Raw genomic sequence first — 26,574 nt, 5'->3', positions numbered from 1 at the left:
TAGAGGGCAGTATTATAGCAGTTATATTCCTGTCTATAGAGGGCAGTATTATAGTAGTATATTCCTGTCTATAGAGGGCAGTATTATAGTAGTATATTCCTGTCTATAGAGGGCAGTATTATAGTAGTATATTCCTGTCTATATAGGAGCAGTATTATAGTAGTATATTCCTGTCTATAGAGGGCAGTATTATAGTAGTATATTCCTGTCTATAGAGGGCAGTATTATAGTAGTATATTCCTGTCTATAGAGGGCAGTATTATAGTAGTATATTCCTGTCTATAGAGGGCAGTATTATAGTAGTATATTCCTGTCTATAGAGGGCAGTATTATAGTAGTATATTCCTGTCTATAGAGGGCAGTATTATAGTAGTATATTCCTGTCTATAGAGGGCAGTATTATAGTAGTATATTCCTGTCTATAGAGGGCAGTATTATAGTAGTATATTCCTGTCTATAGAGGGCAGTATTATAGTAGTATATTCCTGTCTATAGAGGGCAGTATTATGGTAGTTATATTCCTGTCTATAGAGGGCAGTATTATAGTAGTTCTATTCCTGTCTATAGAGGGCAGTATTATAGTAGTATATTCCTGTCTATAGGGGGCAGTATTATAGCAGTTATATTCCTGTCTATAGAGGGCAGTATTATAGTAGTATATTCCTGTCTATAGAGGGCAGTATTATAGTAGTATATTCCTGTCTATAGAGGGCAGTATTATAGTAGTATATTCCTGTCTATAGAGGGCAGTGTTCTTTATTGAACCTTACACATGACAGAATACCCGTATAATGTCTTTTCTGCAGGAATCTTCTCGTTATGGGTGATCTCTCGCACAGACTGTGACTTCTCGCACTGTATCCTCGCACAGGACGTGTATTTACTGAGTGTGTACATTCCCCTGGAGTGTGAGTGTGAGATTGAGGTCACCTCCGGGCAGTGAATACGGTATATTCTGCGCTGAGTGCTCGCAGTGGAGGAGCCGCGTGCTGTAGTCATCGCCCGCAGAGATCACCGTGACTCGGACCCTGTTCTCCCCTGCGAGGAGCGGGGGGCTGCTGCTGGTTCCCCCAGGAGCTGCACTCTTACCTTAGTTTGGTCGGGGTCACAGTAATCTAGCAGTGCATGGCAGACATGGCAGCCCAGCGACTCCAGGTCCTTGGTGCTGAAATGAGTCCCGCGCCGCTTACCTGTAATGTATGGAATAAGCACGGAGCTGAATTAAAGGGATAACATGTAATAAGCCGGACAAATCCTTCTGTCACCACTAGGGGGCGATATGCTGCTTTTATTTAGGTGCCGTATACAGCTGTATACAGCTTGCCCCGCTGTTTATAGCCACTAGTCGACCTGTTACAGCACAGCCTTGTGTGGGCAGATCACTGTCAGGGCATGCTGGGAGTAGTAGTGTCACAATCCAAGGCATAAACTCACCCATTGAAGAGCCACAGAACGTGGCCTCCAGGGTGTAGCTGTTCCGGATGCCCATTTTCCACATGACCACGCGCCCCGTCCCTTCCTTGCTCCTCTGCACTTTGAACTTGCAGGCCGAAACTGAGAACTGAGGACATAAATAAGGACAGGGGATAACAGAGAAGCCGAATACTGAGGCTGCTATATAATGAGGCCACTAGTGGAGGTCCAGCAAAAAGAAACCCCCTGAAAAAGGGGGAAAATATGATCTGGACATTCTAGGGAATTCTCTGCAGCCACCACTAGAGGGAGCTAGTGCACACTGACGCTACAGCTCACACCTGTCTTCACTAAGCTCCTTGGCTCCCTCTAGTGGTGGCTCTAGATATACTGAAAGCAGACCCCGGACCAGATCCCCAAATTAACTCCAGGGTGGTCTGAAATTATTTAACATCTTGGTCTGGGGGCTGAGAATTAATTCAGCGCCTTTATCTAAGTGTTGATGAATTGCAAGGTCTGGTGGGGAAGGTGGGGGGGGGGGTTGGGGTCTAAATTATTTTTTGGGGGTCTGACTTAATATTTGAATAATTTGGGCTCTAGTACGGAATTCTTTTTGCGGTCTTCATCCTTTTCTACCTATGTGGCTGCAATCCCACACATGACCTGTGACGGGGGAGGCGCTGTTTTTCTTATCAGCCATGTTTTGGAGTATGCGGTTCTGAATCACCTTATCGGGGGAGATCTTGCTGAGCATCAATGGGAAGATGCGCTCACACAGGCGGCTCTCACCGCCACCCGGGGGACCTCTGCCCTTACACCCGTACATAAAGACGTTCTGCTTCCTGCTGTGTCCATGCAAGTCACAATACAGCAGGATCTCCCGCTCCTCCATCACCCTGCGAGGAAAGAAACGGGGAAAGTAAGTACACCGCACACACGTCAGACTAATGGCTCTATATAGAGACAAGGAATGTATATAACACACCAATATGGACGTATTATAGTAGTTATATTCTTCTACATAGCGGCAGTATTATAGTAGTTATATTCCTGTACATAGGGGCAGTATTATAGTAGTTATATTCTTGTACATAGGGGCAGTATTATAGTAGTTATATTCTTGTACATAGGAGCAGTATTATAGTAGTTATATTCTTGTATATAGGGGCAGTATTATGGTACTTGTATTCTTGTACATAGGGGGCAGTATTATAGTAGTTATATTCTTGTACATAGGAGCAGTATTATAGTAGTTATATTCTTGTATATAGGGGCAGTATTATGGTACTTGTATTCTTGTACATAGGGGGCAGTATTATAGTAGTTATATTCCTGTACATAGGAGCAGTATTATAGTAGTTATATTCTTGTACATAGGAGCAGTATTATAGTAGTTATATTCTTGTACATAGGGGGCAGTATTATAGTAGTTATATTCCTGTACATAGGGGGCAGTATTATAGTAGTTATATTCCTGTACATAGGGGCAGTATTATAGTAGTTTTATTCTTGTACATAGAGGGCAGTATTATAGTAGTTATATTCTTGTACATAGGGGCAGTATTATAGTAGTTATATTCTTGTACATAGGGGGCAGTATTATAGTAGTTATATTCTTGTACATAGGGGGCAGTATTATAGTAGTTATATTCTTGTACATAGGAGCAGTATTATAGTAGTTGTATTCTTGTACATAGGAGCAGTATTATAGTATTTATATTCTTGTACATAGGACCAGTATTATAGTAGTTATATTCCTGTACATAGGGGGCAGTATTATAGTAGTTATATTCTTGTATATAGGGGGCAGTATTATAGTAGTTATATTCTTGTACATAGGGGCAGTATTATAGTAGTTATATTCTTGTACATAGGGGGCAGTATTATAGTAGTTATATTCTTGTACATAGGAGCAGTATTATAGTAGTTATATTCTTGTACATAGGGGGCAGTATTATAGTAGTTATATTCTTGTATATAGGGGGCAGTATTATAGTAGTTATATTCTTGTACATAGGGGACAGTATTATAGTAGTTATATTCTTGTATATAGGGGGCAGTATTATAGTAGTTATATTCTTGTACATAGGGGGCAGTATTATAGTAGTTATATTCTTGTACATAGGAGGTAGTATTATAGTAGTTATAGTCTTGTACATAGGAGCAGTATTATAGTAGTTATATTCTTGTATATAGGAGCAGTATTATAGTAATTATATTCTTGTACATAGGAGGCAGTATTATAGTAGTTATATTCTTGTATATAGGAGCAGTATTATAGTAGTTATATTCTTGTACATAGGAGCAGTATTATAGTAATTATATTCTTGTACATAGGAGGCAGTATTATAGTAGTTATATTCTTGTACATAGGGGCAGTATTATAGTAATTATATTCTTGTACATAGGAGGCAGTATTATAGTAGTTATATTCTTGTATATAGGAGCAGTATTATAGTAGTTATATTCTTGTACATAGGAGCAGTATTATAGTAGTTATATTCTTGTACATAGGAGCAGTATTATAGTAGTTATATTCTTGTACATAGGGGGCAGTATTATAGTAGTTATATTCTTGTACATAGGGGCAGTATTATAGTAGTTATATTCTTGTACATAGGAGCAGTATTATAGTAGTTATATTCCTGTACATAGGAGCAGTATTATAGCAGTTATATTCTTGTATATAGTGCCAGTATTATAGTAGTTATATTCTTGTACATAGGGGGCAGTATTATAGTAGTTATATTCTTGTACATATGGGGCAGTATTGTAGTAGTTATATTCTTGTACATAGGAGCAGTATTATAGTAGTTATATTCTTGTACATAGGAGCAGTATTATAGTAGTTATATTCTTGTACATAGGGGCAGTATTATAGTAGTTATATTCTTGTACATAGGAGCAGTATTATAGTAGTTATATTCTTGTACATAGGGGGCAGTATTATTGCAGTATATTGAGGCTTGGTTTGCTTTCTCATAAGCGGCAGTAATCACACTGGCCACTAGAGGGCACACGGACACCGCGCTGAGCAGACAGTGCACATCTTAGCTAGGGGAATGTTTTCTCGCTTTGTGCAGACATTATCGGATGGAATAATCTTTGCAGTGATAATTCGGCGCTGACTCCTCGGTGAGTGACAGCGGCAGACAGACCATTATAGGTAATCAGCTCCACAATGAGAGCCTTCGGCTGGTGAGTGGAGGCGACGTGGGCAGAGATGGAGGCTTTGTGTTGTCAGCGGGAGTTATTATTATTGAGGTAATGATTCTTATCTTTTTTATATTATGCATAAAACCTCTACAAAAAAATAAAAAGTCTCACATCTGCACGGATAGAAAGAAAATGACAATGTGACTGAGCGGAGCGCAGGTAGTGATGCTTCACAGTGCGCCGCTTCCACCATGTCAGAGACCAAGGGGTGTGTAAAACGGGCCAAGAAAGTGAGGACCTGTGTGCTGCCTGCAGGAGAAAGTGAGGACCTGTGCACTGCCTGCAGGAGAAAGTGAGGACCTGTGCACTGCCTGCAGGAGAAAGTGAGGACCTGTGCACTGCCTGCAGGAGAAAGTGAGGACCTGTGCACTGCCTGCAGGAGAAAGTGAGGACCTGTGCGCTGCCTGCAGGAGAAAGTGAGGACCTGTGCGCTGCCTGCAGGAGAAAGTGAGGACCTGTGCACTGCCTGCAGGAGAAAGTGAGGACCTGTGCGCTGCCTTCAGGAGAAAGTGAGGACCTGTGTGCTGCCTGCAGGAGAAAGTGAGGACCTGTGTGCTGCCTGCAGGAGAAAGTGAGGACCTGTGTGCTGCCTGCAGGAGAAAGTGAGGACCTGTGTGCTGCCTGCAGGAGAAAGTGAGGACCTGTGTGCTGCCTGCAGGAGAAAGTGAGGACCTGTGTGCTGCCTGCAGGAGAAAGTGAGGATCTGTGTGCTGCCTGCAGGAGAAAGTGAGGACCTGTGTGCTGCCTGCAGGAGAAAGTGAGGACCTGTGTGCTGCCTGCAGGAGACAGTGAGGACCTGTGTGCTGCCTGCAGGAGAAAGTGAGGACCTGTGTGCTGCCTGCAGGAGAAAGTGAGGACCTGTGTGCTGCCTGCAGGAGAAAGTGAGGACCTGTGTGCTGCCTGCAGGAGAAAGCGAGGACCTGTGTGCTGCCTGCAGGAGAAAGTGAGGACCTGTGTGCTGCCTGCAGGAGAAAGTGAGGACCTGTGTGCTGCCTGCAGGAGAAAGTGAGGACCTGAAAGTGAGGACCTGTGTGATGCCTACAGGAGAAAGTGAGGACCTGTGTGCTGCCTGCAGGAGAAAGTGAGGACCTGTGTGCTGCCTGCAGGAGAAAGTGAGGACCTGTGTGCTGCCTGCAGGAGAAAGTGAGGACCTGTGTGCTGCCTGCAGGAGAAAGTGAGGACCTGTGCGCTGCCTGCAGGAGAAAGTGAGGACCTGTGCACTGCCTGCAGGAGAAAGTGAGGACCTGTGCACTGCCTGCAGGAGAAAGTGAGGACCTGTGCGCTTCCTGCAGGAGAAAGTGAGAACCTGTGCACTGCCTGCAGGAGAAAGTGAGGACCTGTGTCCTGTCTGCAGTAGAAAGGGAGGACCTGTGTGCTTCCTGCAGGAGAAAGTGAGGACCTTTGTGCTGCCGAGATAAAGTGAGGACCTGTGTGCTGCCTGCAGGAGAAAGTGAGGACCTGTGTGCTGCCTGCAGGAGAAAGTGAGGACCTGTGTGCTGCCTGCAGGAGAAAGTGAGGACCTGTGCCCTGCCTGTAGGAGAAAGTGAGGACCTGTGTGCTGCCTGCAGGAGAAAGTGAGGACCTGTGTGCTGCCTGCAGGAGAAAGTGAGGACCTGTGCGCTTCCTGCAGGAGAAAGTGAGGACCTGTGTGCTGCCTGCAGGAGAAAGTGAGGACCTGTGTGCTGCCTGCAGGAGAAAGTGAGGACCTGTGTGCTGCCTGCAGGAGAAAGTGAGGACCTGTGCGCTTTCTGTAGGAGAAAGTGAGGACCTGTGCACTGCCTGCAGGAGAAAGTGAGGACCTCTGTTCTGCTTGCATGAGAAAGTGAGGACCTGTGTGCTGCCTGCAGGAGAAAGTGAGGACCTGTGTGCTGCCTGCAGGAGAAAGTGAGGACCTGTGTGCTGCCTGCAGGAGAAAGTGAGGACCTGTGCGCTTCCTGCAGGAGAAAGGGAGGACCTGTGCACTGCCTGCAGGAGAAAGTGAGGACCTGTGCGCTTCCTGTAGGAGAAAGTGAGGACCTCTGTTCTGCTTGCATGAGAAAGTGAGGACCTGTGTGCTGCCTGCAGGAGAAAGTGAGGACCTGTGTGCTGCCTGCAGGAGAAAGTGAGGACCTGTGCGCTTCCTGCAGGAGAAAGGGAGGACCTGTGTGCTGTCTGCAGTAGAAAGTGAGGACCTGTGTGCTGCTGCGAGAAAGTGAGGACCTGTGTGCTGCCTGCAGGAGAAAGTGAGGACCTGTGTGCTGCTGCGAGAAAGTGAGGACTTGTGTGCTGCCTGCAGGAGAAAGTGAGGACCTGTGTGCTGCTGCGAGAAAGTGAGGACCTGTGTGCTGCCTGCAGGAGAAAGTGAGGACCTGTGTGCTGCTGCGAGAAAGTGAGGACCTGTGTGCTGCTGCGAGAAAGCGAGGACCAGGAATCAGGAAGACCGTAGACGAGGGCCAAGAAAGGTGTCAGTGCCCGGATTAACGATCTACAGCCCGGTCCCATATCTGGAGAAATTGCTGAACCCTAGAGACCGCCGGATCCTGAGCCAGTATAGACTCTGTAACCACGGTCCGACCATTGAACCCGGCCGGCACAGATAGACATATAAGCCCAAGGAGGACAGACTGCGCTCACACTGTGACCTGGAGGGTGAGACACTTCCTGTTACACTGCACCAAATACTCAGCAGTGAGAGACAATGATTTCAAGAGAATCATCAATGTCTTCCTGGATTTCAGCTACAAGGAGGAAGAATAGAAAATACACATCCTGCTGGGGGAAGACGAGAGGACGGTGAGGTAGCAGCTCAGTATGTGAGAAACTGAACTGTGATGTGCCAGTCTGTACCCCTAGCCTGGTTATGCCCCCCTCTATCATTCCTATAGCCCTTACCCATTGTCCCCACAGTAAACCTGTTAAGCTTCTTTGAATTTGAAGATACGAAATAGATCGATATGAACGATATGAGATAGAAACGAGCGACATGAGACAGATACGAGCGATACGAGATAGATACGAGCGTCACGAGACAGATACGCGCGACATGAGACAGATACGAGCGATACGAGATAGATACGAGCGACACCAAACAGATATGAGCGACACGACACAGCTACAAGCGACACAAGAGGTATGAGCGACACGAGACAGATACGAGACAGATACAAGCGATACGAGATAGATATGAGACAGATACGAGCCAGATACAACCGATATGAGACAGATACGAGCCAGATACAACCGATATGAGACAGATACGAGCGATACGAGACAGACACAAGCGATACGAGACAGATACGAGCGGCACGAGATAAATACAAAGCGATACGAGGTAAATACAAGTGATACGAGGTAAATACGAGCGACACAAGACAGATACGAGCGATACGAGATAGATACGAGACAGATACGAGCGATACGAGATAGATACGAGCAACACCAAACAGATATGAGCGACACAACACAGATACAAGCGACACAAGAGGTATGAGCGACACGAGACAGATACGAGACAGATACAAGCGATACGAGATAGCTATGAGACAGATACGAGCCAGATACAAGCGATATGAGACAGATATGAGCGATACGAGACAGATACGAGCTATACGAGACAGATACGAGCTATACGAGACAGATACGAGTGGCACGAGATAAATACAAAGCAATACGAGGTAAATACAAGTGATACGAGGTAAATACAAGCGATACGAGGTAAATATGAGCGACACAAGACAGATACGAGCGGCACGAGATAAATACAAAGCGATACGAGGTAAATACAAGCGATACGAAGGTAAATACAAGTGATACGAGGTAAATACAAGTGATACGAGGTAAATATGAGCGACACAAGACAGATACGAGCGAGACGAGACAGATACGAGCAATACGAGATAGCTACAAGCAATACGAGATAGATACGAGCGACACAAGACAGATACGAGACAGGTACAAGGGATACGAGATAGATATGAGCGATACGAGATAAATACGAGCGATACGAGATAGCTAGGAGCAATACAAGATAGATACAAGCAATTTGAGATAGATACAAGCAATACGAGATAGGTACGAGCAACACAAGACAGATACGAGCGATACGAGACAGATACGAGCGATACGAGACAGATACGAGCGATACGAGACAGATACGAGCGATACGAGAAAGCTACAGGCGGCATGAGATAAATACGAGCGATACAAAATAAATATAAGCGATACGAGGTAAATACGAGCGACACAAGACAGATACGAGCGAGACGAGACAGATACGAGCAATACGAGATAGATACAAGCGACAGGAGATAGATATAAGCAATACGAGACAAATACGAAAGATACGAGACAGATACAAGCGATACGAGAAAGCTACAAGCGGCACGAGATAAATACAAGCGATACGAGGTAAATACGAGCGACATAAGACAGATACGAGCAAGACGAGACAGATACAAGCAACAGGAGATAGATACAAGCAACAGGAGATAGATACAAGCAATACGAGATAGATACAAGCAATACGAGATAGGTGCGAGCGACAAGATACGAAAGATACGAGACAGATACGAAAGATACGAGACAGATACGAAAGATACGAGACAGATACGAAAGATACGAGACAGATACAAGATACAAGCGATACGAGATAGATATGAGCGACACAAGACAGATACGAGACAGGTACAAGGGATACGAGATAGATATGAGCGATACGAGATAAATACGAGTGATACAAGATAGATACGAGCAATACGAGATAGCTAGGAGATAGCTAGGAGCAATACAAGATAGATACAAGCAATACAAGATAGATACAAGCGATATGAGAAAGATATGAGAGGCACAAGATAGATAGATACGAGAGACATGAGATAGAATTAAGCGATACTAGATACATAGATCTCAGCAACACAAGATAGGTCCGAGCAACACAAGATGGATAGGAGTGACACGAGATGGGTATGAGCGATACGAGATAGATATGAGATGGGTATGATTGATATGCAATAGATAGATACAAGCAACACAAGATAGATACGAGCAACACAAAATGGGTACAAGCGACATAAGATGGGTGCGAGCACCACGAGATGGGTGTGAGCAACTCAACATGGGTACGAGCAACACAAGATGGATACGAGCGACTCAAAATGGGTGCGAGCGAGATGAGATGGGTGCGAACGACACGAGATGGGTGCGAACGACACGACATGGGTGCGAACGACACGAGATGGGTGTGAACGACACGAGATGGGTGCGAACGACACGAGATGGGTGCGAACGACACGTGATGGGTGCGAACGACACGAGATGGGTGCGAACGACACGAGATGGGTGCGAACGACACGAGATGGGTGCGAACAACACGAGATGGGTGCGAACGACACGAGATGGGTACGAGCGACAAGAGATGGGTACGAGCGACACGAGATGGGTGCGAACGACACGAGATGGGTGCGAACGACACGAGATGGGTACGAGCGACAAGAGATGGGTACGAGCGACACGAGATGGGTGCGAACGACACGAGATGGGTATGAGTGATATGAGCTATATATGAGAGGTATGAGATACACGCAAGCGATATGAGATAGATACGAGTGATCCGAGATACATACGAGCGATATGAGCAATATGAGATACATACGAGCGATACGAGATACATATGAGCGATACGAGATACATATGAGCGATACGAGATACATACGAGCGATACTAGATACATACGAGCGATACCAGATACAGACGAGCGATACCAGATACATACGAGTGATACCAGATACATACGAGTGATACCAGATACATACGAGCGATACCAGATACATACGAGTGATACCAGATACATACGAGCGATACCAGATACATACGAGCGATGCCAGATACATACGAGCGATATGAGATACATACGAGCGATGCCAGATACATACGAGCGATATGAGATACATACGAGTGATATGAGATACATACGAGCGATATGAGATACATACGAGCGATATGAGATACATATGAGCGATACTAGATACATACGAGCAATACCAGATACATACGAGCGATACGAGTGATACATATGAGAAAGATATGAGATAGATAGATATGATAGTAATGGATAATGGATATATAGAAAGATAGATATGAGATAAACTAAAGATATCAAATACATATGAAAGAAACAGAAATTAGATGGTTAGACTTACTGTACATAAGACGGAAAATAAATATTGGATAGACATAAGGACTGACAGATACTAGAGAGACAGATATAACATAGATATGTGATAGATACTAGATATAGGAAATCAGTATGAGACATATAATGACAGACAGCCCACCCCTCTTACCTTCTGATCATATTTCGGGTGAACCATATAGATGGGAAGGAGTCTTTCAGTCTGGACTTGTAATTACGGTTTAGGTCTCGTCCGGCAAGTGAGCAGCGATAGTTCCCCACAATCACCCCATCCGGGTTTAACATGGGCACCACCTTAAAGACGAAGGTGTCTCTGAGCCGCTGGGCATCGCTCCTGGAGCTTAATATGTAGTCCAGGAACCCTTTCATCATCCAGGAGCTGTTGGTCTCCCCCGGGTGGACCCGGGCTGTCAGGATCACAGCTTTCTTCTCCTTCTTGTGGTCCTCGGTGGTTGGGGAGGGGTTGGTGATCGTCAGTATATACACAATGTTACCAGCCAAGGAGTGGCACAGGACCCGGATCTTACAGTACCTGGAGCGCTCTGGGTCGTTGGCTATGCCCGCCAGGTAATCTTGGAGGTTGGAGTATGTATATGGATAGCAATAGGCGAAGTAACAGGTGTCTCGGCTGTGAGGGAACCTGAAGGTCCAGGACAGTGAGTAGAGGGCCTGCCCGTCTCGGGCCCAGCTGTTCTTGTAATACTTGATCTCATCCCCGATCCTCCTCCATCCGATGTGGTGGGCATTGGCGTCCGTCTCAGAATACATGAGGGGGCGCATGCCGTGGCTGTACAGACTTGTGGGTTTCATGAAGTTTACAATGGTAAATCGGTAAGGGACGCCCGCCCTGGTGTTCTTCACCTGGAAGTAGTACCACTGGGTGTGGCGGTCGGTGTACAGGTCACTGCGCAGGGTCAGCTGGTAGTCGTAGTCACCTCTGTAAGGAGACATAAGACCAGTCAGCTCAAGGGGTCGCCGCTATATTCCCATAACATGTCATTTATGGGGGTCCATCAATCGATAAACATCAACCCTGAAAATGGATGGGGCGGCTTTAGTCTGAATCCCCTTCCCCCCCTAGAAATCTTAACATTTATTCCTCCCCTTTCCCTCATATATATGCACACTCAGCTTATTATTCCTCCCCTTTCCCTCATATATATGCACACTCAGCTTATTATTCCTCCCCTTTCCCTCATATATATGCACACTCAGCTTATTATTCCTCCCCTTTCCCTCATATATATGCACACTCAGCTTATTATTCCTCCCCTTTCCCTCATATATATGCACACTCAGCTTATTATTCCTCCCCTTTCCCTCATATACATGCACACTCAGCTTATTATTCCTCCCCTTTCCCTCATATATATGCACACTCAGCTTATTATTCCTCCTCTTTCCCTCATATATATGCACACTCAGCTTATTATTCCTCCCCTTTCCCTCATATAAATGCACACTCAGCTTATTATTCCTCCTCTTTCCCTCATATATATGCACACTCAGCTTATTATTCCTCCTCTTTCCCTCATATACATGCACACTCAGCTTATTATTCCTCCTCTTTCCCTCATATATATGCACACTCAGCTTATTATTCCTCCCCTTTCCCTCATATATATGCACACTCAGCTTATTATTCCTCCTCTTTCCCTCATATATATGCACACTCAGCTTATTATTCCTCCTCTTTCCCTCATATATATGCACACTCAGCTTATTATTCCTCCCCTTTCCCTCATATATATGCACACTCAGCTTATTATTCCTCCTCTTTCCCTCATATACATGCACACTCAGCTTATTATTCCTCCTCTTTCCCTCATATATATGCACACTCAGCTTATTATTCCTCCTCTTTCCCTCATATATATGCACACTCAGCTTATTATTCCTCCTCTTTCCCTCATATATATGCACACTCAGCTTATTATTCCTCCCCTTTCCCTCATATATATGCACACTCAGCTTATTATTCCTCCTCTTTCCCTCATATATATGCACACTGAGCTTATTATTCCTCCTCTTTCCCTCATATACATGCACACTCAGCTTATTATTCCTCCTCTTTCCCTCATATATATGCACACTCAGCTTATTATTCCTCCTCTTTCCCTCAAAAATATGCACACTCAGCTTATTATTCCTCCTCTTTCCCTCATATATATGCACACTCAGCTTATTATTCCTCCTCTTTCCCTCAAAAATATGCACACTCAGCTTATTATTCCTCCTCTTTCCCTCATATATATGCACACTCAGCTTATTATTCCTCCTCTTTCCCTCATATATATGCACACTCAGCTTATTATTCCTCCCCTTTCCCTCATATATATGCACACTCAGCTTATTATTCCTCCTCTTTCCCTCATATATATGCACACTCAGCTTATTATTCCTCCTCTTTCCCTCATATATATGCACACTCAGCTTATTATTCCTCCTCTTTCCCTCATATATATGCACACTCAGCTTATTATTCCTCCCCTTTCCCTCATATATATGCACACTCAGCTTATTATTCCTCCTCTTTCCCTCATATATATGCACACTCAGCTTATTATTCCTCCTCTTTCCCTCATATATATGCACACTCAGCTTATTATTCCTCCTCTTTCCCTCATATATATGCACACTCAGCTTATTATTCCTCCTCTTTCCCTCATATACATGCACACTCAGCTTATTATTCCTCCCCTTTCCCTCATATACATGCACACTCAGCTTATTATTCCTCCCCTTTCCCTCATATATATGCACACTCAGCTTATTATTCCTCCTCTTTCCCTCATATATATGCACACTCAGCTTATTATTCCTCCCCTTTCCCTCATATACATGCACACTCAGCTTATTATTCCTCCCCTTTCCCTCATATATATGCACACTCAGCTTATTATTCCTCCTCTTTCCCTCATATATATGCACACTCAGCTTATTATTCCTCCCCTTTCCCTCATATATATGCACACTCAGCTTATTATTCCTCCTCTTTCCCTCATATATATGCACACTCAGCTTATTATTCCTCCTCTTTCCCTCATATATATGCACACTCAGCTTATTATTCCTCCTCTTTCCCTCATATATATGCACACTCAGCTTATTATTCCTCCCCTTTCCCTCATATATATGCACACTCAGCTTATTATTCCTCCTCTTTCCCTCATATATATGCACACTCAGCTTATTATTCCTCCTCTTTCCCTCATATATATGCACACTCAGCTTATTATTCCTCCTCTTTCCCTCATATATATGCACACTCAGCTTATTATTCCTCCCCTTTCCCTCATATATATGCACACTCAGCTTATTATTCCTCCTCTTTCCCTCATATATATGCACACTCAGCTTATTATTCCTCCTCTTTCCCTCATATATATGCACACTCAGCTTATTATTCCTCCCCTTTCTCTCATATACATGCACACTCAGCTTATTATTCCTCCCCTTTCCCTCATATATATGCACACTCAGCTTATTATTCCTCCTCTTTCCCTCATATATATGCACACTCAGCTTATTATTCCTCCCCTTTCCCTCATATACATGCACACTCAGCTTATTATTCCTCCCCTTTCCCTCATATACATGCACACTCAGCTTATTATTCCTCCTCTTTCCCTCATATATATGCACACTCAGCTTATTATTCCTCCCCTTTCCCTCATATATATGCACACTCAGCTTATTATTCCTCCTCTTTCCCTCATATATATGCACACTCAGCTTATTATTCCTCCCCTTTCCCTCATATACATGCACACTCAGCTTATTATTCCTCCCCTTTCCCTCATATATATGCACACTGAGCTTATTATTCCTCCCCTTTCCCTCAAAAATATGCACACTCAGCTTATTATTCCTCCTCTTTCCCTCATATATATGCACACTCAGCTTATTATTCCTCCTCTTTCCCTCATATACATGCACACTCAGCTTATTATTCCTCCTCTTTCCCTCATATATATGCACACTCAGCTTATTATTCCTCCTCTTTCCCTCATATATATGCACACTCAGCTTATTATTCCTCCCCTTTCCCTCATATACATGCACACTCAGCTTATTATTCCTCCCCTTTCCCTCATATACATGCACACTCAGCTTATTATTCCTCCTCTTTCCCTCATATATATGCACACTCAGCTTATTATTCCTCCCCTTTCCCTCATATATATGCACACTCAGCTTATTATTCCTCCCCTTTCCCTCATATATATGCACACTCAGCTTATTATTCCTCCTCTTTCCCTCATATATATGCACACTCAGCTTATTATTCCTCCCCTTTCCCTCATATATATGCACACTCAGCTTATTATTCCTCCTCTTTCCCTCATATATATGCACACTCAGCTTATTATTCCTCCTCTTTCCCTCATATACATGCACACTCAGCTTATTATTCCTCCTCTTTCCCTCATATATATGCACACTCAGCTTATTATTCCTCCTCTTTCCCTCATATATATGCACACTGAGCTTATTATTCCTCCTCTTTCCCTCATATACATGCACACTCAGCTTATTATTCCTCCTCTTTCCCTCATATATATGCACACTCAGCTTATTATTCCTCCTCTTTCCCTCAAAAATATGCACACTCAGCTTATTATTCCTCCTCTTTCCCTCATATATATGCACACTCAGCTTATTATTCCTCCCCTTTCCCTCATATATATGCACACTCAGCTTATTATTCCTCCTCTTTCCCTCATATATATGCACACTCAGCTTATTATTCCTCCTCTTTCCCTCATATATATGCACACTCAGCTTATTATTCCTCCTCTTTCCCTCATATATATGCACACTCAGCTTATTATTCCTCCCCTTTCCCTCATATATATGCACACTCAGCTTATTATTCCTCCTCTTTCCCTCATATATATGCACACTCAGCTTATTATTCCTCCTCTTTCCCTCATATATATGCACACTCAGCTTATTATTCCTCCTCTTTCCCTCATATATATGCACACTCAGCTTATTATTCCTCCCCTTTCCCTCATATATATGCACACTCAGCTTATTATTCCTCCTCTTTCCCTCATATATATGCACACTCAGCTTATTATTCCTCCTCTTTCCCTCATATATATGCACACTCAGCTTATTATTCCTCCCCTTTCTCTCATATACATGCACACTCAGCTTATTATTCCTCCCCTTTCCCTCATATATATGCACACTCAGCTTATTATTCCTCCTCTTTCCCTCATATATATGCACACTCAGCTTATTATTCCTCCCCTTTCCCTCATATACATGCACACTCAGCTTATTATTCCTCCCCTTTCCCTCATATACATGCACACTCAGCTTATTATTCCTCCTCTTTCCCTCATATATATGCACACTCAGCTTATTATTCCTCCCCTTTCCCTCATATATATGCACACTCAGCTTATTATTCCTCCTCTTTCCCTCATATATATGCACACTCAGCTTATTATTCCTCCCCTTTCCCTCATATACATGCACACTCAGCTTATTATTCCTCCCCTTTCCCTCATATATATGCACACTGAGCTTATTATTCCTCCCCTTTCCCTCAAAAATATGCACACTCAGCTTATTATTCCTCCTCTTTCCCTCATATATATGCACACTCAGCTTATTATTCCTCCTCTTTCCCTCATATATATGCACACTCAGCTTATTATTCCTCCTCTTTCCCTCATATATATGCACACTCAGCTTATTATTCCTCCCCTTTCCCTCATATACATGCACACTCAGCTTATTATTCCTCCCCTTTCCCTCATATACATGCACACTCAGCTTATTATTCCTCCTCTTTCCCTCATATATATGCACACTCAGCTTATTATTCCTCCCCTTTCCCTCATATATATGCACACTCAGCTTATTATTCCTCCCCTTTCCCTCATATATATGCACACTCAGCTTATTATTCCTCCTCTTTCCCTCATATATATGCACACTCAGCTTATTATTCCTCCCCTTTCCCTCATATATATGCACACTCAGCTTATTATTCCTCCTCTTTCCCTCATATATATGCACACTCAGCTTATTATTCCTCCTCTTTCCCTCATATACATGCACACTCAGCTTATTATTCCTCCTCTTTCCCTCATATATATGCACACTCAGCTTATTATTCCTCCTCTTTCCCTCATATATATGCACACTGAGCTTATTATTCCTCCTCTTTCCCTCATATACATGCACACTCAGCTTATTATTCCTCCTCTTTCCCTCATATATATGCACACTCAGCTTATTATTCCTCCTCTTTCCCTCAAAAATATGCACACTCAGCTTATTATTCCTCCTCTTTCCCTCATATATATACACACTCAGCTTATTATTCCTCCTCTTTCCCTCATATATATGCACACTCAGCTTATTATTCCTCCCCTTTCCCTCATATATATGCACACTCAGCTTATTATTCCTCCTCTTTCCCTCATATATATGCACACTCAGCTTATTATTCCTCCTCTTTCCCTCATATATATGCACACTCAGCTTATTATTCCTCCCCTTTCCCTCATATACATGCACACTCAGCTTATTATTCCTCCCCTTTCCCTCATATATATGCACACTCAGCTTATTATTCCTCCTCTTTCCCTCATATATATGCACACTCAGCTTATTATTCCTCCCCTTTCCCTCATATACATGCACACTCAGCTTATTATTCCTCCCCTTTCCCTCATATATATGCACACTCAGCTTATTATTCCTCCCCTTTCCCTCAAAAATATGCACACTCAGCTTATTATTCCTCCTCTTTCCCTCATATATATGCACACTCAGCTTATTATTCCTCCTCTTTCCCTCATATATATGCACACTCAGCTTATTATTCCTCCCCTTTCCCTCATATATATGCACACTCAGCTTATTATTCCTCCTCTTTCCCTCATATATATGCACACTCAGCTTATTATTCCTCCTCTTTCCCTCATATATATGCACACTCAGCTTATTATTCCTCCCCTTTCCCTCATATATATGCACACTCAGCTTATTATTCCTCCTCTTTCCCTCATATATATGCACACTCAGCTTATTATTCCTCCTCTTTCCCTCATATATATGCACACTCAGCTTATTATTCCTCCTCTTTCCCTCATATATATGCACACTCAGCTTATTATTCCTCCCCTTTCCCTCATATATATGCACACTCAGCTTATTATTCCTCCTCTTTCCCTCATATATATGCACACTCAGCTTATTATTCCTCCTCTTTCCCTCATATATATGCACACTCAGCTTATTATTCCTCCCCTTTCTCTCATATACATGCACACTCAGCTTATTATTCCTCCCCTTTCCCTCATATATATGCACACTCAGCTTATTATTCCTCCTCTTTCCCTCATATATATGCACACTCAGCTTATTATTCCTCCCCTTTCCCTCATATACATGCACACTCAGCTTATTATTCCTCCCCTTTCCCTCATATACATGCACACTCAGCTTATTATTCCTCCTCTTTCCCTCATATATATGCACACTCAGCTTATTATTCCTCCCCTTTCCCTCATATATATGCACACTCAGCTTATTATTCCTCCTCTTTCCCTCATATATATGCACACTCAGCTTATTATTCCTCCTCTTTCCCTCATATATATGCACACTCAGCTTATTATTCCTCCTCTTTCCCTCATATATATGCACACTCAGCTTATTATTCCTCCTCTTTCCCTCATATATATGCACACTCAGCTTATTATTCCTCCCCTTTCCCTCATATATATGCACACTCAGCTTATTATTCCTCCTCTTTCCCTCATATATATGCACACTCAGCTTATTATTCCTCCCCTTTCCCTCATATACATGCACACTCAGCTTATTATTCCTCCCCTTTCCCTCATATACATGCACACTCAGCTTATTATTCCTCCCCTTTCCCTCATATATATGCACACTGAGCTTATTATTCCTCCCCTTTCCCTCAAAAATATGCACACTCAGCTTATTATTCCTCCTCTTTCCCTCATATATATGCACACTCAGCTTATTATTCCTCCTCTTTCCCTCATATATATGCACACTCAGCTTATTATTCCTCCTCTTTCCCTCATATATATGCACACTCAGCTTATTATTCCTCCCCTTTCCCTCATATACATGCACACTCAGCTTATTATTCCTCCCCTTTCCCTCATATACATGCACACTCAGCTTATTATTCCTCCTCTTTCCCTCATATATATGCACACTCAGCTTATTATTCCTCCCCTTTCCCTCATATATATGCACACTCAGCTTATTATTCCTCCCCTTTCCCTCATATATATGCACACTCAGCTTATTATTCCTCCCCTTTCCCTCATATACATGCACACTCAGCTTATTATTCCTCCTCTTTCCCTCATATATATGCACACTCAGCTTATTATTCCTCCTCTTTCCCTCATATATATGCACACTCAGCTTATTATTCCTCCCCTTTCCCTCATATATATGCACACTCAGCTTATTATTCCTCCCCTTTCCCTCATATACATGCACACTCAGCTTATTATTCCTCCTCTTTCCCTCATATATATGCACACTCAGCTTATTATTCCTCCTCTTTCCCTCATATATATGCACACTCAGCTTATTATTCCTCCCCTTTCCCTCATATACATGCACACTCAGCTTATTATTCCTCCTCTTTCCCTCATATATATGCACACTCAGCTTATTATTCCTCCTCTTTCCCTCATATATATGCACACTCAGCTTATTATTCCTCCCCTTTCCCTCATATATATGCACACTCAGCTTATTATTCCTCCCCTTTCCCTCATATACATGCACACTCAGCTTATTATTCCTCCCCTTTCCCTCATATACATGCACACTCAGCTTATTATTCCTCCTCTTTCCCTCATATACATGCACACTCAGCTTATTATTCCTCCTCTTTCCCTCATATATATGCACACTCAGCTTATTATTCCTCCTCTTTCCCTCATATATATGCACACTCAGCTTATTATTCCTCCTCTTTCCCTCATATATATGCACACTCAGCTTATTATTCCTCCTCTTTCCCTCATATACATGCACACTCAGCTTATTATTCCTCCCCTTTCCCTCATATATATGCACACTGAGCTTATTATTCCTCCCCTTTCCCTCAAAAATATGCACACTCAGCTTATTATTCCTCCTCTTTCCCTCATATATATGCACACTCAGCTTATTATTCCTCCTCTTTCCCTCATATATATGCACACTCAGCTTATTATTCCTCCTCTTTCCCTCATATATATGCACACTCAGCTTATTATTCCTCCCCTTTCCCTCATATACATGCACACTCAGCTTATTATTCCTCCCCTTTCCCTCATATACATGCACACTCAGCTTATTATTCCTCCTCTTTCCCTCATATATATGCACACTCAGCTTATTATTCCTCCCCTTTCCCTCATATATATGCACACTCAGCTTATTATTCCTCCCCTTTCCCTCATATATATGCACACTCAGCTTATTATTCCTCCTCTTTCCCTCATATATATGCACACTCAGCTTATTATTCCTCCTCTTTCCCTCATATATATGCACACTCAGCTTATTATTCCTCCCCTTTCCCTCATATACATGCACACTCAGCTTATTATTCCTCCTCTTTCCCTCATATATATGCACACTCAGCTTATTATTCCTCCTCTTTCCCTCATATATATGCACACTCAGCTTATTATTCCTCCCCTTTCCCTCATATACATGCACACTCAGCTTATTATTCCTCCCCTTTCCCTCATATATATGCACACTCAGCTTATTATTCCTCCTCTTTCCCTCATATATATGCACACTCAGCTTATTATTCCTCCCCTTTCCCTCATATACATGCACACTCAGCTTATTATTCCTCCCCTTTCCCTCATATACATGCACACTCAGCTTATTATTCCTCCTCTTTCCCTCATATACATGCACACTCAGCTTATTATTCCTCCTCTTTCCCTCATATATATGCACACTCAGCTTATTATTCCTCCTCTTTCCCTCATATATATGCACACTCAGCTTATTATTCCTCCTCTTTCCCTCATATATATGCACACTCAGCTTATTATTCCTCCTCTTTCCCTCATATATATGCACACTCAGCTTATTATTCCTCCCCTTTCCCTCATATACATGCACACTCAGCTTATTATTCCTCCCCTTTCCCTCATATACATGCACACTCAGCTTATTATTCCTCCCCTTTCCCTCATATACATGCACACTCAGCTTATTATTCCTCCTCTTTCCCTCATATATATGCACACTCCGCTTATTATTCCTCCTCTTTCCCTCATATATATGCACACTCAGCTTATTATTCCTCCTCTTTCCCTCATATACATGCACACTCAGCTTATTATTCCTCCTCTTTCCCTCATATATATGCACACTCAGCTTATTATTCCTCCTCTTTCCCTCATATATATGCACACTCAGCTTATTATTCCTCCCCTTTCCCTCATATACATGCACACTCAGCTTATTATTCCTCCCCTTTCCCTCATATACATGCACACTCAGCTTATTATTCCTCCCCTTTCCCTCATATATATGCACACTCAGCTTATTATTCCTCCTCTTTCCCTCATATATATGCACACTCAGCTTATTATTCCTCCCCTTTCCCTCATATATATGCACACTGAGCTTATTATTCCTCCCCTTTCCCTCAAAAATATGCACACTCAGCTTATTATTCCTCCCCTTTCCCTCATATATATGCACACTCAGCTTATTATTCCTCCTCTTTCCCTCATATATATGCACACTCAGCTTATTATTCCTCCTCTTTCCCTCATATATATGCACACTCAGCTTATTATTCCTCCCCTTTCCCTCATATATATGCACACTCAGCTTATTATTCCTCCCCTTTCCCTCAAAAATATGCACACTCAGCTTATTATTCCTCCCCTTTCCCTCATATATATGCACACTCAGCTTATTATTCCTCCCCTTTCCCTCAAAAATATGCACACTCAGCTTATTATTCCTCCTCTTTCCCTCATATATATGCACACTCAGCTTATTATTCCTCCTCTTTCCCTCATATATATGCACACTCAGCTTATTATTCCTCCCCTTTCCCTCATATACATGCACACTCAGCTTATTATTCCTCCTCTTTCCCTCATATATATGCACACTGAGCTTATTATTCCTCCCCTCTCCCTCATATATATGCACACTCAGCTTATTATTCCTCCCCTTTCCCTCATATATATGCACACTGAGCTTATTATTCCTCCCCTTTCCCTCATATATATGCACACTCAGCTTATTATTCCTCCCCTTTCCCTCATATATATGCACACTCAGCTTATTATTCCTCCCCTTTCCTTCATATATATGCACACTCAGCTTATTATTCCTCCTCTTTCCCTCATATATATGCACACTCAGCTTATTATTCCTCCTCTTTCCCTCATATATATGCACACTCAGCTTATTATTCCTCCTCTTTCCCTCATATATATGCACACTCAGCTTATTATTCCTCCCCTTTCCCTCATATATATGCACACTCAGCTTATTATTCCTCCCCTTTCCCTCATATATATGCACACTCAGCTTATTATTCCTCCTCTTTCCCTCATATATATGCACACTCAGCTTATTATTCCTCCTCTTTCCCTCATATATATGCACACTCAGCTTATTATTCCTCCTCTTTCCCTCATATATATGCACACTCAGCTTATTATTCCTCCCCTTTCCCTCATATACATGCACACTCAGCTTATTATTCCTCCCCTTTCCCTCATATATATGCACACTCAGCTTATTATTCCTCCTCTTTCCCTCATATATATGCACACTCAGCTTATTATTCCTCCTCTTTCCCTCATATATATGCACACTCAGCTTATTATTCCTCCCCTTTCCCTCATATATATGCACACTCAGCTTATTATTCCTCCCCTTTCCCTCATATATATGCACACTCAGCTTATTATTCCTCCACTTTCCCTCATATATATGCACACTCAGCTTATTATTCCTCCCCTTTCCCTCATATATATGCACACTCAGCTTATTATTCCTCCCCTTTCCCTCATATATATGCACACTCAGTTCACCTGAGTGTGCATGTGTTTTCAAAGTGGATACCAGGTACCTCTGGAGATGGTTTATCGGCCTTGAAGAGTTTTTTTTCGGGATTCACATTAGTCTTGTGTGATACTAATAGGTCTAGAAGATGACTGCTGCAGTCAATGATTGGCTGCAGCAGTGACAGAAATGATGTATGACACGTGACCTGCGTAAGCACCACCGGATAATCAAGGGTAGTTATGGATATTTCCCAGAAAACCTTTAAAAAAGGTTGTCTCAGCTTGTTTGGGGTTTTAATTCTATAGTCGACAGCTTGTTGCCTAGGATACCGTCACCTCTGCTGCCTAATCAGAGGTGGCCATTCTTCTAGGTGCTGCTCGGAAGTTGGCCAAATGGCTGGATACGACCACCTGCACCGCCCCCTACATCGGTAGCGTGCACTGTTCGGGCCAGTGGAAGGATGATACCGCTGCCCCCAACTGTCAATCATCCAGAAGCGCACCGTTCCCCGGCAGGAAGCGGGGAGGCATAGGAGAGGTGTGCTCCTGACATGGGGAAAACAAAATGAGCGGGCATGTTGAAATCTATCAGCCTAATCCTTCTTTATTTCCCAAAAATGTCCCAAAAATGGCAACATCAAACGCAAGAGTCCGGCTCACATTACTCTAGTGACCACCTTGACTTTGCTGCAGGGGCACATCCATGCTTTCATTATCTAAGGGGTCAGACGCCCACCGATCATAAAGACATGGCATCACTTTACAAGAAAGTAAAACCTCTCTAAAAACTACAACTCCCAGCATGCCCTGCCCATTGCAACTGCTGGAAAACTACAGAGCGGAGATGACTGACGGACACATTTGTGCTTGTGACCTCCTCCTCCTCCCCCGTCAGCAGGTTTCCGTGCGGCTGCCCTCCGGCGGGCAGCGAGCATTGTATGGATATCCTGAAACGCGTGCGCTCAGTGACAGGCGAGAGTCCCGTCAGCCCCCCGAGTGTAGACTGTGAGTTATACCATTATTATGCACAGCGACTAACCAAATTTATGGCAATTTATTCTATATAAAGCAGACAACGGCTGGGGAAAAGGGAAAAAAAAAGAAGAAGAAGTTTCCTGCTGAGAAAATAAAAATGCTAATGTGTGTAATAGATTTCTGAAATGGACTGGGCTGGCTCCGATACAGGATTGTGGCATTAACAGCCGTCAGTGGCACTATAAGTGCCAGCGATTGGCGAGCTGCAGGTCTGTATATAGGATTGTCGGAGACAACCCGAGCGATGGTTTCCTCTGAACCCCGGGACGCTCCTCGCCGCTGTCATCCGGCTGAAATCAACGCATTTTTTTTTTTTTGCAGACGTTTCTGAAAAGTTCCCGATTTGCATTTCCAGGCCGGGCCACAGGGTGGCGCTGCAACACATGGAAATAGGCTCTTGTTTCGATGAGGAATGGTCATTCACATCTTTTCCAATAATCCTCTGCCAAATGAGGCGCAAAGCCGGATACATTGCGGGAGAATAGGATGGCTCACTTCTGTAGTTATGTATACGTGTGTTTATATCTATATATATATATCTCTATATATATCTCTATATATATATCTCTATATATATATATCTCTCTCTATATATATATATATATATATATATATATATCTATATATATATCTCTATATATATATCTCTCTATATATATATATATATATATATATATATCTATATATATATCTCTATATATTGTGAGGTAGCGTCGTCGGCTGCGCTGCAGAAGACACGGGATCCAGGCACCAAGGTTCACAGCACACGGTTTATTCCAAAGAAAAAGTTCACAATAGTACATAGGTGCCTTTCCGGCAGAGAACTCAGGGAGATGTGATCACCCCCTCACATCCGGCACACCTGCCCTTGTTCCTGAATCTATTTATCCCTCCCGTCAGCCTGTAGGGAAAACAGCATTAACCCTATAGTGGATTATCATGGAGTGAGCACAACCGGGGCGAGACATACCGGCCGTCATAGATAACCCCGGTCACAGTCTCACATACCCCCCCCCTCAGTTCAAGCGTGCGGGGTTGAACTCCAGCCATCAAACACGGGCCGCGGGACAAGGCATCGGCGTTGCCCTGCAACCTACCGGCCCGGTGTTCAACCGTAAACCGGAAGTTCTGCAGAGAAAGGAACCACCGGGTAACCCGGGCATTCCGTTCCTTGGCGGACCTCATCCAGACCAGTGGAGAGTGATCCGTCACCAAGCAAACTGCCGTCCCAGCAGGTAATAGCGTAGGGACTCCAAGGCCCACTTGATCGCCAGGCACTCCTTCTCCACTACGCTATAATTCCGCTCGGGAGGGGTGAGCTTCCTACTCAAGAAGGTGACGGGGTGTTCCTCCCCCTGAACCACCTGAGACAGCACAGCCCCCAGGCCGACCTCCGAGGCGTCAGTCTGTACAATGAACTCCTTCCGGAAATCAGGGTTGACCAGAACGGGCTGTCCGCACAGGACCTCCTTCAGGGCCCGGAAGGAGTCCTCGGCCTGCGGAGTCCAGCGCACCATGACGGACTTCTTGCCTTTGAGAAGGTCCGTCAAGGGGGCTGATAGTCCCGCAAAATCCTTTACAAACCTCCTGTAGTACCCCACGATACCCAGGAAGGCCCTAACCTGCTTCGTGGTCAGGGGTCTAGGCCACTTCTGGATCGCCTCAACCTTGTTAATTTGGGGCTTAATCACTCCTTGGCCTATCACGTAGCCCAAGTAGCGGGCTTCCGTGAGTCCCAATGCACATTTCTTGGGATTGGCTGTCAATCCGGCTGTTCGAAGCGCGTCCACCACCGCTTGTACCTGTTCCAAGTGGGTCTGCCAATCGGAGCTGTAAATAATGATGTCATCCAGGTACGCTGATGCATACGCCTGGTGGGGTTCCAGCACTAAGTCCATCAACCTCTGGAACGTTGTCGGAGCGCCATGTAACCCAAAAGGCAAGACAACATAGTGGAAGAGACCCTCCGGCGTAACAAAAGCGGTTTTCTCCTTGGCGGACTCCGTTAGTGGCACCTGCCAGTACCCCTTGGTCAGGTCGAGCGTGGTAAAATATCGCGCCTGTCCCAGCCTATCAATCAGCTCATCCACCCGGGGCATGGGGTAGAGATCGAACTTGGATATTTCGTTCAATCTCCTAAAGTCATTGCAGAACCTTAAGGAGCCATCGGGTTTTGGTATTAGGACAATCGGACTAGCCCATTCACTCCGGGATTTTTCGATGACCCCCAGGCGTAACATTGTCTTTACTTCCTCCGATATGGCTTGTCGTCGAGCCTCCGGTACCCGGTATGACTTCAGGCGTACCTTCAGGTGGGGCTCGGTGACAATATCGTGTCGTATCAGACTGGTCCTACCGGGCAGCTCGGAGAAGACATCGGGGTTCTGCTGAACCAACCGTCTGGCCTCTCGCCTCTGTTGCTTGGTGAGGGCTTCTCCAATCCTTACTTCCGGTTCGTCCTCTCCGGAGGTCGCTGGAGCCGGATGTGAACGACCCGAAGAGGAGGGAGGTGGGGAAAAAACAGCCATCAGGCTTTCCCGTTCCTGCCAAGGTTTTAATAGGTTGACATGGTATATTTGTTCAGGTTTCCGCCTACCGGGCTGCAATACTTTATAGTTAACCACCCCGACTCTTTCCTTTATCTCGTAGGGGCCTTGCCACTGAGCCAGG

General features: G+C 43.8%; 1 protein-coding gene across 2 annotated transcripts in view; it reads right to left on the bottom strand.

Moving 5' to 3' along the window:
* AGBL3 (AGBL carboxypeptidase 3) overlaps positions 1 to 26,574 on the bottom strand; it is a 134,134-nt gene that overhangs the window by 41,267 nt on the left and 66,293 nt on the right. For both annotated transcript variants that reach the window (XM_075343804.1, XM_075343805.1), the window contains exons 7-10: positions 10,950 to 11,735; positions 2,141 to 2,309; positions 1,435 to 1,561; positions 1,090 to 1,190 (exon numbers count right to left, since the gene is read on the bottom strand). In XM_075343804.1, coding sequence (XP_075199919.1) covers positions 1,090 to 1,190; positions 1,435 to 1,561; positions 2,141 to 2,309; positions 10,950 to 11,735 — 1,183 coding nt within the window. The remainder of the gene's footprint in view (positions 1 to 1,089; positions 1,191 to 1,434; positions 1,562 to 2,140; positions 2,310 to 10,949; positions 11,736 to 26,574) is intronic.

The sequence above is a fragment of the Anomaloglossus baeobatrachus genome, chromosome 4 (assembly GCF_048569485.1).
Source record: "Anomaloglossus baeobatrachus isolate aAnoBae1 chromosome 4, aAnoBae1.hap1, whole genome shotgun sequence".
Lineage (NCBI taxonomy): Eukaryota > Metazoa > Chordata > Amphibia > Anura > Aromobatidae > Anomaloglossus > Anomaloglossus baeobatrachus.
The sequence above is the reverse complement of the archived record's forward strand: the minus strand, read 5'-3'. Positions and strand labels throughout refer to the sequence as shown.